The sequence below is a fragment of the Capricornis sumatraensis genome, chromosome 14, assembly GCF_032405125.1.
Source record: "Capricornis sumatraensis isolate serow.1 chromosome 14, serow.2, whole genome shotgun sequence".
Classification (NCBI taxonomy): Eukaryota; Metazoa; Chordata; class Mammalia; order Artiodactyla; family Bovidae; genus Capricornis; species Capricornis sumatraensis.
The window spans coordinates 43,700,869-43,713,797 of record NC_091082.1 but is presented as its reverse complement, the minus strand read 5'-3'; the positions used below and the strand labels follow the sequence as shown (position 1 = coordinate 43,713,797).

At 42.0% G+C, this 12,929-nt stretch overlaps 1 protein-coding gene across 1 annotated transcript in view; it reads left to right on the top strand.

The window, feature by feature from the left end:
* DPT (dermatopontin) overlaps positions 1-12,929 on the top strand; it is a 35,998-nt gene that overhangs the window by 10,298 nt on the left and 12,771 nt on the right. Inside the window, exon 2 of the mRNA XM_068986190.1 lies at positions 7,993-8,118. Coding sequence (XP_068842291.1) covers positions 7,993-8,118 — 126 coding nt within the window. The remainder of the gene's footprint in view (positions 1-7,992; positions 8,119-12,929) is intronic.

Here is a 12,929-nt window from a genome sequence, read left to right as displayed (position 1 = left end):
GCAAAAGCTATTACAGTCTGGCTGGAAAGTTCTGATTCATTCCCATATGCACCAGACATTGTACCTTCAGATTTCTATTTACTTCAGTCTTTACAAAATTCTCCTAATGGAAGAATTTTCAATTCCCTGGAAGACTGTAGAAGGCACCTAGAACAATTCTTGGCCCAGATGTAGTTTCTCCTTCCATTTAATTGCAAATATTTATGATAACAGTAATAGTAACAACCACTACCTTTTCTGTCTTTTCATAACATATTTTGTATCAGGCTCTGGGGTAGACACTTGACATATAACATTTCTTTAATCTTCATGCAATACTATCAGACTTGAAGTTGTCATCCCCATTTTGTGGCTGTGCTGTGCTGTGCTTAGTTAGTTGCTCAGTCATGTCTGACTCTTTGCGACTCCATGGACTCCAGTCCACCAGGCTCTTCTGTTCATGGGGGTTCTCCAGGTAAGAATACTGAAGTGTTGTCATGCCCTCTCCAGGGCATCTTCCCAACTCAGGAATCGAATCCAGGTCTCCTGCATTGCAGGTATATTCTTTACTATCTGAGCTACCAGGGAATCCCCCATTTTTGTGGAGGTAGGCATAAACATCAGCAGAAAGAACAAGATGGGACATGGAGTCATTCTGTTGGGGCTTGAGAGAAATATCCAAAACTTGTAAAGCTCCTTTGAATAGGTAAACTTGCCCCCAAACTGATTTGTCTTTGTCCCTTGCCATTTCATTGCCCCACCATCCCCAGCCAGTTTATTGCTTCTCATCTTTGTCTTTAGTACCAATCTATTTCTTCCTTCCAACATCTGTATCATCGTGATGTCCCTTACCAGTACAGTTGTCTGGAAAGCATTCCGGACCAAGTACAGCACTTGTCATAGAGTAGGTTCTAATGAATACTTGTTGACTTAACAAATATTCTGAAAGTCTGTGGAGCATGTTATATATGTCTGATAGCAACTCAAAGAATATTCTGGGGAAAAGAGAATTAACAGGAGTCCAAGCTAGCACCCCATTCCAGTACCCTTGCCTGGAATCCCATGGATGGAGGAGCCTGGAAGGCTGCAGTCCACGGGGTCGCTGAGGGTCAGACATGACTGAGCAACTTCACTTTCACGCGTTGGATAAGAAAACGGCAACCCACTCCAGTGTTCTTGCCTGGAGAATCCCAGGGACAGGGGAGCCTGGTGGGCTGCCATCTATGGGGTCACACAGAGTTGGACACTACTGAAGTGACTTAGCAGCAAGCTTTACTCTAAAGGAATGAGTCTCAACAAGGGTGCCCACTCTCACCACTGCTATTTAACACAGTTTTGGAAGTTTTGGCCACAGCAATCAGAGCAGAAAAAGAAATAAATGGAATCCAAATTGGAAAAGAAGAAGTAAAATTCTCACTGTTTGCAGATGACATGATCTTCTTCATAGAAAACCCTAAAGACTCCACCAGAAAATTACTAGAGCTAATCAGTGAATATGGTAAAGTTGTAGGATATAAAATCAATACACAGAAATCCCTTGCATTCCTATTCACTAATAATGAGAAAATAGAAAGAGAAATTAAGGAAACAATTCCATTCACCATTGCAACGAAAAGAATAAAATACTTAGGAATATATCTACCTAAAGAAACTAAAGACCTATATATAGAAAACTATAAAACACTGGTGAAAGAAATCAAAGAGGACACTAATAGATGGAGAAATATACCACGTTCATGGATTGGGAAAATCAATATAGTGAAAATGAGTATACTACCCAAAGCAATCTATAGATTCAATGCAATCCCTATCAAGCTACCAATGGTATTTTTCACAGAGCTAGAATAAATAATTTCACAATTTGTATGGAAATACAAAAAACCTTGAATAGTCAAAGCAATCTTGAGAAAGAAGAATGGAACTGGAGGAATCAACCTGCCTGACTTCAGGCTCTACTACAAAGCCACAGTCATTAAGACAGTATGGTACTGGCACAAAGATAGAAATATAGATCAATGGAACAAAATAGAAAGCCCAGAGACAAATCCACACACTTATATTTGACAAAGGAGGCAAGAATATACAATGGAGAAAAGACAATCTCTTTAACAAGTGGTTCTGGGAAAACAGCTCAACTACTTGTTAAAAAATGAAACGAGGACACTTTCTAACACCATACACAAAAATAAACTCAAAATGGATTAAAAACCTAAATGTAAGACCAGAAACTATAAAACTCCTAGAGGAGAAGACAGGCAAAACACTCTCCGACATAAATCACAGCAGGATCCTCTATGACCCACCTCCAAGAATATTGGAGATAAAGGCAAAAATAAACAAATGGGACCTAATTAAAATTAAAAGCTTCTGCACAACAAAGGAAACTATAAGCAAGGTGAAAAGACAGCCTTCGGAATGGGAGAAAATAATAGCAAATGAAGCAATTGACAAAGAATTAACCTCAAAAATATACAAGCAACTTCTGCAGCTCAATTCCAGAAAAATAAACAACCCAATCAAAAAATGGGCCCAAGAACTAAATAGACATTTCTCCAAAGAAGACATACAAATGGCTAACAAACACATGAAAATATGCTAAACATCACTCATTATCAGAGAAAGGCAAATCAAAATCACAGTGAGGTACCATTTCATGCCAGTCAGAATGGCTGCTATCCAAAAGTCTACAAGCAATAAATGCTAGAGAGGGTGTGGAGAAAAGGGAACCTTCTTACATTGTTGGTGGGAATGCAAACTAGTACAGCCACTGTGAAGAACAGTGTGGAGATTCCTTTAAAAATTGCAAATAGAACTGCCTTATGACCCAGCAATCCCACTGCTGGACATACACACTGAGGAAACCAGAACTGAAAGAGACACGTGTACCCCAATGTTCATCGCAGCACTGTTTATAAGAGCCAGGACATGGAAGCCACCTAGATGTCCATCAGTAGATGAATGGATAGGAAAGCTGTGGTACATATGCACAATGGAGTATTACTCAGCCATTAAAAAGAATACATTTGAATCAGTTCTAATGAGGTGGATGAAACTGGAGCCTATTATACAGAGCAAAGTAAGCCAGAAAGAAAAACACCAATATAGTATACTAACGCATTTTTATGGGATTTAGGAAGATGGTAACGATAACCCTGTATGCGAGACAGCAAAACAGACACAGATGTATAGAACAGTCTTTTGGACTCTGTGGGAGAGAGCGAGGGTGGGATGATTTGGGAGAATCGCATTGAAGCATGCATATTATCATATGTGAAACGACTTGCCAGTCCAGGTTTGATGCATGATACAGGATGCTTGGGGTTGGTGCACTGGGATGACGCAGAGGGATGGGATGGGGAAGGAGGTGGGAGGGGGGTTCAGGATGGGGAACACATGTACACCTGTGGCAGATTCATGTCAATGTATGGCAAAACCAATACAATATTGTAAAGTAATTAGCCTCCAATTAAAACAAATAAATTTATATTAAAATATTTTTTAAGAAGAAAAAAAAAAGAAAAATATCCGTGGAAAATGCATGTTTGTTTGTGTTCATGTAAGCTCAATTTTCACAAGATACATTATCTAAAATGAAAAATAAATAAATAAATAAAAGAATGATTCTCCCTTGGTGAAATTTAAACCCTTATCACCTGGGTTGGGAGAGCAATGTTGGGGAGTAAGAGGTTGAGCCACGTGGTCTTCTAGTCACAGGAGTGGCAGCCAGCCTGGACGATGGGAAAAATTGTTTTTATTCCATCTTTGTCGTGGAGTTGAAGATTGGCTAGCAGACCTAGAAATACAGTCTGTGGAGCTGGAAGAAGAGATAAGCACAACCGGCCCATCCATTTGATGGGATTCTGAAAGCTCTTCACCAAGTTGATGCTGCTTTCCTTACTCAACCCAATGTCACCTCTAACTTGCTAAGAGTCTGGGTTTTCTGTGAGTCTGGACTGAGACCAGCAGAGACTGGAAAGAGAGACTAAAACTTCACAGAGATGTTCACCAGCAAAACCAGACATGTGCACAGCTTCCCATCCTGGCCACTGTCACTGAGCCTGACCAATGGCCCTGGACCCAGGGAAGGACACCACAGCAGGGGGAAAGCCTGATTGGAGAATGGACCAGAATGCAGAGGGACAATCATGGAACAACTTCTTGGGCTCCCTGAGAGTTCCTGAACAGGAGCTTTGGCCTCAGAAAAATCTGAGTTTGGATCCTTGCTCTTTCTGTTTCTTTCTTGGCCAAGAGCTTTTCAGGTGTTATTTCACTTGATTCTCACAGTGACCTAGGTGAGGCTCCACATGGAACGTGAAGGTCACAGCTAGGACCAGAACTCAATGCCTGCCAATCCCTCAACAGGGACTCTTTCCCCTGAATCCTGTTGCTTTCACATTTTGCTATTGTGGATACAGAAGAAAGTTTTCCCAGGGTGACGACCCAGAGAAAAGAGAAATCACTTTCAGAAAGGCCATTTTCTCAGAAAATGTCCATGACCATTGTTGTCAGAGGAGGAACAACTGCCTGGTGATTTTCCTTCTAGAAAGTTTCCAGCATCAGGTGGAGCAGGGCTCACAGTGCTCGAGTTTGTGAATCTGAGCCTCCAGCCTTCAAAGGGTTGATGAGAAAGAATGTCTTTTCAAAGGGAGAGGAGAGAGTCCATAGGCAAGGAACCCCAGGGCCCTCAGACTATGAGGAAATGTTCTCATGGAACCTGTGCCTAGGGCTTAGCTGGGTCCTATTATCCTTTACCAGGAAAGCTGCAGTCTTGGGCCCATCTTCTTTTCTGCAGACCATTCAAGAACAACAGTCATGCACTGGGCAGTGAAGCAGAGCCTCAGGGATGTCTTTTCCACAACTTTAAAAAAAATTGAATTTGAATCACTTTAGTAATACAAGCTTTGTCCAACTCCCCCTCCCTCCTGTCCTGTTGATAAGCTGCCTTCATTCCCCTTTTCACCTGCCTGGCTCCTGTGTTTGGAATCCTGCAGTTTGTGGACAAATCTTTAGGTGGATCTTATTAAGTACTTTTTGAAAAGGTGATTGAAAGGGAGAAGAGTGGAGGAGAGGAATGCCCAAAACTAGATTCATTTTGCACCCTCATCCTGGAGTAGGCTCTGTTCTTGAAGGAGAAAGTAGAAGTGGGAAGATGTATCGCTCACCTGCATTTCTAAGAACTGCTTGCAGAGAGTTTCAAGGTCCCTCCTGGATTTGAATGATGGACTCTTACAAGTGCATTCTGGGGGACTTCCCTGATGGTCCAGTGTTGAGTCCATCTTGCAGTGTAGGCAATGAAGGTTTAATCTCTGACTGGGGACCTGGCATCCCACATGCTGTAGGACAATGGAACTAGCACATCTCAACTGGAGAGAGTTGTATATGAAAGTGAAAGTGTTAGTCTTGATCAGTTCTGTCCGACTGTTTGCAACCCCATGGACTGTAGCCCTCCAGGCTCCCCTGTCCATGGGGTATTCTTCAGGCAATCATACTGGCGTGGGTAATCATTCCCTTCTCCAGGGGATCTTCCTGACCCTCCTGAGTGATTAAACCCGCATCTCCTCTTTTGCAGGTAGATTCTTTACTATCTGAGACACAGAGTTGTGTATGCATTGTTTCATTTTGTCTTCATAATAACCTTAATAAGTACATACTGTTAGTATACCCATTTTACAGATGAGAAAACTGAGACCTTTAGAGGGTATGAAGCCTATTAAAGGTGATACAGCCAGGAATGGTTGGAGTAGCAGTCCAGAAACATAGCCTATGCTCTTAACTACCCTCCTATACTGTTTCTACATGAGTGTGAAAATGTCCCCTTACAAAAATCCAATTTTAGAAGGAATAATTTCATCACATTGACTACACACACTGCTAAGCTCCGGTACAGGCTCACTCTACCAAAATGTGAAAGCAGTGGGACAGAAACTGGAGGTGGTGAGCTCTGTTTGGTTAACTAGCTTTCATCATACGTCCTTGGGCCCTGGGCGTGTAGTGTCCAAATAATCTTCACAAGGCAGTGTTATTTTAGGTGGCATTTGAGAGAGTGACACACACACACTTCCCATATAGGACTGTGGGGTCAGCTGCTTGGCTGTTAGCCAGCAGAGAATTCATGGAACTTGGATGGGCTTCAGAACTGGTACTGAAACCATTCAGCTTATCTTGTTGAATTTATTTTTGTTTATGGGAACTTACCATCATGGGAATGCATCCCTGTGACAGTCTGAGTGCCCAGGACAAACCAAGACAGTGGAACAACAGTTCCAGGAAAGCCTGGTTCAGTTCTGAAAGGGCAGATTTAGAGGGAGGCAAACTTTTAGTGATGGAGAAAGATCACAGAGAGTACCAGTTTGATGCACCATCACTCTTTGGACACATATGAGCTTTGTTTACAACTCTTAGAGCTTTCTATTGAAGTTGCATCTCACTAGCAAGGCTAGAATAAGGATAGGATAAACCATTGTGGAAAATCAGCCCCCAAGGCTACCCTTCAGGCCTTAGTCATCCATTCCAACTGTATGGCTTCCTGAAATGTACCAGGTGCTTTCCAAAGCTGAGATGTGAGCAATGGTAGAGCAAAGAAGGCTAGGTCATCAATGGGCATAGGTCTCAATTTACATCTTAACTTGCATTAGTTATATCTTATAGCTGAGCTTTCTAAGGTTTGTCTGTCACAACTTCTTGCAAGTCCTGCGAACAGGGACTTCGAGCCAATTTGCCTGTTGACTGAGTACCAAGCCCATTTCTTGATTTTTGTTTCAACACAGGAGCACAGAGATTGATACAGAATAGTGAGGAGGTACAAGTTTGTTGGATGAATGGATAAATAAACACATTTGAATACGTGCTCAGTTGTTAAGTCATGGCCAACTCTTTTGAGACCCTATGGAGTATAGCCCACAAGCTCCTCTGTTCTTGGGATTCTCCAGGCAAGAATGCTAGAAGGGGTTGCCATTTCCTTCTCCAGGGGATCTTCCTGACCCAGGGATCGAACCCAGGTCTCCTGCATTGTAAGCGGGTTCTTTACCTTCTGAACCACCTGGGAAGTCCCTATTTGAATCTGATCAAACTAGATATTAAATATATTTCATGTCTGGTCAGAAAGCATCTTTTTTCCGTCATTCGTTATTCATTTATTCATTCATGCATATATATATATATATATATATATATATATATATATATATATATATGATCCAGAAGATCATTTCCGATAATTAAAAAGAACAAAATGAAGCTCGGTCACTGATGGTTTTATAGTCTGTGTGTCAGCAAGGTCTCTCTCACCTATCAGCACTGGGTACTTAATTCTTACTTTATCTATTATATTTTCTGGAAACTTATCTTCACTTGGAAAGCATGGATATATTCCAACAACTGCCAGGTAGTGACACAGAGACAAATTCCGGCTCTGCTTCCTCACAAGAGGGAACAGGATCAATGTCCAGGTGGGTAAAAATGCAGAAAAACAAAGTTAGCTAAGTTTCACTTTGGAAGAGCTTTTGAAAGCTTTCAATGTATCCCCGGTGGCTCAGGGGTAGAGAATCTGCCCGCTCTTAAGCAGAAGAAATGTTTATTTGAAGATCATCAATCCATTGTGTTTTTCCTTGTCTTCATTTTATTTCAATTCAGACAAAGTGAATTATATTATCTTTCATTTTAAATGGCATGAATAATACAATCTTGCATTTGTAAAAATTCTAGATGCCTCTGTATCCATCCATTTATGCATTCTTCCATCTAACAACATATTCTCAGAGGTCTAACAAGAGCAGAGTTTCCCAATTTTCCTCCAGTTGAAAGATTTCGAATCATTTGAATTTTAACGGTGAGTATATGTCATTCCTACCAATAAAACAAAGTCCTTATTATTTGCATAAATAGAATAAATTGTAAGGAATCTAGGTCATTGAAAGAGTGACTTGGCTTAGTAACTGGGTGTTGAGATCTTGGGGAGGGGGTGAATTTGTGCACCATTGTGTTAGTTTATTTGGAGTTTTCTCTTCTCTTCAGGTACCAGACATGCTCCAACAATGGACTGGTGGCAGGGTTCCAGAGCCGCTACTTCGAGTCAGTGCTGGATCGAGAGTGGCAATTTTACTGCTGTCGCTACAGCAAGAGATGCCCATATTCCTGCTGGTGAGCCTGGCAGCCAAATGCAATCCCTTACGGCTACTGGGATTGGAGGGGAGCTTGGGGGAGTGTGCTTTGGTCCACGTTTCTAGTTTCAGACAAGCATCAGCCATCACAAACAAGTTTTAAATATAGTAGCTAGCCTATAGAAGGGAATGGATAGATGAAAGAAAAGGCCAGAGTAGTATTCACACTGGGAGAGACCTTACAGGTCATCAACTCAGTGTTCCTATATCCCTCTTTTGATAGAAAAACAAACAAACAGAGCAATAGAGCAAAAACGTGACTTGCCCCAGACCAGCCAGCTTATTTCATGGTGGTTCACCTCTAAGCTGAAGTTTACAGACTCCTGTTTCAGTGCTCTTTTCTATCTCTATCATGATAACTTCTCATCACATCCAAGGACACTGGGCATATCTGGGACCCTAAGTTTTCTTGCAGGACTTCTTTTGAAGATCCAGCCTTTCTCCAGGTCAGAGTGCCAAACATAGTATATAATCATAGACTTAAAAAGGACCTAGCCTTTGAGTTGACTAGGAGAATATAAATAAATAAATAAATATATATATATATATATATATATAAATTCTGATAACTTGCATTGCATGCTGACAACACAACTTGTCCCAAGTTCTTCAGTCTGGAAACAAGTCAGACATTTTTACTTAGAACAAAAGAATAAGTGTCAACATTTGAAGGTTGACTCACTCAAGTGACATATCTCTCCACAGTGTGATGTGATGCTTGGAAAAACAGCCTTGTGGGTCACGCTTATTCTCTGTAACCAAACAACTCCACAGATGCTCAAGTAGGGCACAGTGTCTCTAGGGATAGGCAGCATTTTTCTGTTTGAAGCAGTGATGAATGGTGAATTCAGAGCTCAAAGTCACCTGATAGCAGTAGCTCTCTGATGGGGCAGGGACTTCAGCCAGCTGTCCAAAATGTCTCCACGCTGTTGTTGTTGTTGCTCACTCAGTTGTGTCTGACTCTTTACGACCCCATGAACTACAACATGCCAGCCTCCTCTGTCTTCCAGTGTCTCCCGGAGTTTGCTCAAATTCATGTGCATTGAGTCAGTGATGTTATCTAACCATCTCATTCTCTGTTGTCACCTTCTCCTCTTGCCTTCAATCATCAGGGTCTTTTCCAATGAGTTAGCTCTTAGCATCAGGCAGTGAAGTATTGCAGCTTCAGCTTCAGCATCAGTCTTTTCAATTAATATTCAGTGTTGATTTCCTTTAGGACTGATTTATTTGGTCTCCTTGCAGTCCAAGGAACTCTCAAGAGTCTCTCTCCAGCACCTCAGTTTGGAAGCATCAATTCTTCAGCGCTCAGCCTTCTTTAAGGTCCAACTCTCACATCCATGCATGACTGCTGGGAAATCCTCAGCTTTGACTTTACAGAACTTTGTCAGCAAACTGATGTTTCTGCTTTTTACTATGCTGTACAGACTTGTCAAAGCTTTCCTTCCAAGGAACAAGCTTTTTTTTTTTTTTTTTTTAAATTTCATGGCTACAGTCACCGTCCACAGTGATTCTGGAGCCCAAGAAAGTAAAATCTGTCATTGCTGCCACTTTTTCCCCATCTATTTGCCATGAAGTGATGGGACCAGATGCCTCCATAAAGCTGGTCTTACTCCACCATGGTTGGTGAACAGACATGGCTAGGGTGTAGGTTATAACTGTGAAAGTTCCTGAATCCAAGACCTAAAGGGTCTTACATTCAGAGTAGAGTAGCAGGAGCCCACAGTTTCTAAGAGGCTAAGAATTTAATGAGCATGGAGCCGTGTATGTGGGAACAAAGTCTCGAGATCAAAGGCTGACAGAGATGAGCAACTTTTCTTAAGTTACCCAAGACATTAAAATCTCTGGTAACAAAATTTATCCTTGGCCGTGGTCTGCAGTGGTCTGCTCATCCTCTCCTACCACCCCACTCTCCCCATTCCTCATCCTACTCCGTCACCCAAACCTGACACTGATAGTTGGTAGAATCAAACTGTGGAGAGAAAGAGGAGAAGAATGGAGGAGAGAATTCCTCTGAAAGACACAGAAAGTCCACTTTGAAGCGGTCCCGCTAAGACAGGCTTCGCTTGACTGGACCTCTTCCTGGTTGTGTGGTGTTAGAGCTGAGAACTACTATGGTTGTCAAGGAAATAGTACTTTTGCAAAGGGACACTTGGAACAGCACAATGAGACTGCACGAGGCACTGTGGTATGCAGGGCATGACTCACTGTCCCGCCGGCACGTCTAGACATTTTAGTGGCATCTTTAAGTTTCCTGAGTCATGGCATTCTATGTTTTTCTAAATTGCATGAAACCTCTAGGGCATGAATTAGGTCTTATTTCTCTGGCATCTCAGCATATTGCTTGGCACAAAGTAGGCAATAAATTTTTCAAATGAATAGTTGAGCATCACAGGCCCCTTGGAACAGTAACAGGGAGGAAACCTGACATTGATATGAGGAGGTTTTATAGTGGAAAAAAGTCTTCCTTCAAGTGCATTATTTTATCCGATCCTTTTAACAGCCCTTCGAGCGAGAACTGTTTTCCCACACCTTCCCACAGTGAAAGCTCCTGATAACCCTCTTCCTCGAAACCTTCCCTCACATCACTTTAACTAACTTGAATCACCTCCCAGGGAACTGGGCATATGTGGGTGGAAACATTTTTCTCTTCCCACTTGGAAGGCTGTTCTATAGCACTGAGCCTGACACTGAGAAGTGAGCATCTATCCTCTCTGAGCTTGCAAGCTTTTAGGGATTCAGGAATAGCACCCTGTGCACAGGAGAAAAAAGTAAATCATCCAAGCAACTCCCACGTAAGTGCGGGATTTATTTGTTTGCTGGGGACCAAGGCGCCGCTCCCATTTCAGTCTCTGCAGTTTCTCACGAGATATTATAGCATCAGTGAAGTCTGGTAAGAAAGCAAATTCCTGACAGAAGCAGACATGGCAGCACTCACGAGTCCCCACTGGGACTGGGTACAAATGTAAATGTTGTTACACAGATTTATTTATGTGTGAGACTATGCATTCTTAGTCCATTCATCTGCAAACTACAAACACGTGTCACTGAGGAAGCCACAACCTTTCAGAGACTGAATAATTCCCCTCTTCACGCAGCTCCAGCGGCTGCTTGCCATGCACCAGGCTGTCCCCCATCAGCACGCTGAGGCTGTCCAGGCTAGACCATGTCCCAGGGACCAACAGTTTTGAATTGAGCATGTGTTTCCTTTCCTAAATGTTTCTTTTCCAGATTTATGGCCTTTCCTCAGGTTCACTGCATAATATGTTTTGACAAAAAAAAAAAAAAAAAAGCCCTTCCTCAGCATCAGCATAGATAACCTGTGAGTTTTCCTTCAGCCTTGAGTTTCTATAATGAATTTCTACTGAGTTTCTATGTGAATCTCGGATACTGCATTCTATTCTCCACTATCTGGTCTCTCCCTCCATTATGCTGAGGTCATAAGCCAGAGATTTTTTTTTTTAATTCCTAGATAGTTCTGGCTAACGACTACAACAAAACCAGCTCATCTGAATAGTCTTCTTTTCCTACCCAGAGCACTCCATCAAAGCTTATCTTTAACTACTTTAACTGCTTTAATACAAGACGGATAATGTTTGCGTTCCCATTTCCCACATGACAAGGGAACAAGGGACAAGAATGACCTCATAAGCATCTCCATGTGGCATCTGCCCCCCCCCAACCCCTACTCCGATGCCTACTACAGCACTACTCCCAGAAGCCTGGTGGGAAGGGAAGCTTCTATGATGCTTCCTCTGAGCAGGTTGGAAGCTGTTATTAAAGAGATGGAGACAGCCACATTTTGAGAAAGTAAGACTGGATGTTACATTTTTAAGCAGCTTGCCATGAGTTTAGATGCTTCTGGGCCTTAGATCAACCATCCCCTGGCACTGCATGAAGCACAAAGCACTCATTTTAGGGGTCGATGGGCCCTTTGAGCTTCAGCAAAATCAATCATACCTGTCATCAGTTGGGGTGGCGTGGCTGTTGTAATCATTGTGCCATATATCTAATTTAGAAATGTATTTGCTGCCTGCATGTCAATGCTTCCTCCCTTCCTATGCTCAACCTTCAAGAGTAGAAATTTCAGAGATGTGGCTGGTTGTCTAGTAAGTACTGGGTAACATAAGACCAGGTCCTACTTGCTGCTTAGAACAAAGTAAACCTTGCAATTCCAAATTTGTGGCTCTATACTTTCTTGTCTGCTCTCTTTTATTGTATTCTAGAAATAATCATTCATTCCTCTATTCATTAATTCACTTAATCAGACTGAATATAAATGGATATAAGTACAGTTCATAGACTTTGATTCAGTTCCTAACGATGATGATAATTTTTATTTATTTCATTTATTAATCTACTCTGTTAGCTCATTTACTTCTGATGCACAGAAATCATGATCTATAGCCCAGATGACAGAACCAGGGTGCAGAAGTTGTGACTTGTTCAAAGTTCTGAATTCAATTCCAACAGGTCTATCTGCCTCCAGGTCCCACATGCTTTGCACAGTACTGAGTCCTCTGAATCTCGATGAGAAAATAAGACCTGGACAGATGGAGTATTAGGTAACAATACAGTGGGCATCTCAGTGAAAATAGAGAAGTGGTTATTTTAGCTGGAGGGGAGACACTGCAGGTGGAGTTGTCCCCACCAGCTGCAGGATCAAGGCAACCATGACGCAGTGTGGCCAGTGAAAACTAACATGAGTCAAAACAAATGTGCTTACTAACCAGCCCTGGGCTTGCAATGGTGAGCTGGAAATTCATTTCCAAGAGAGCAATTTGGAAAATACTT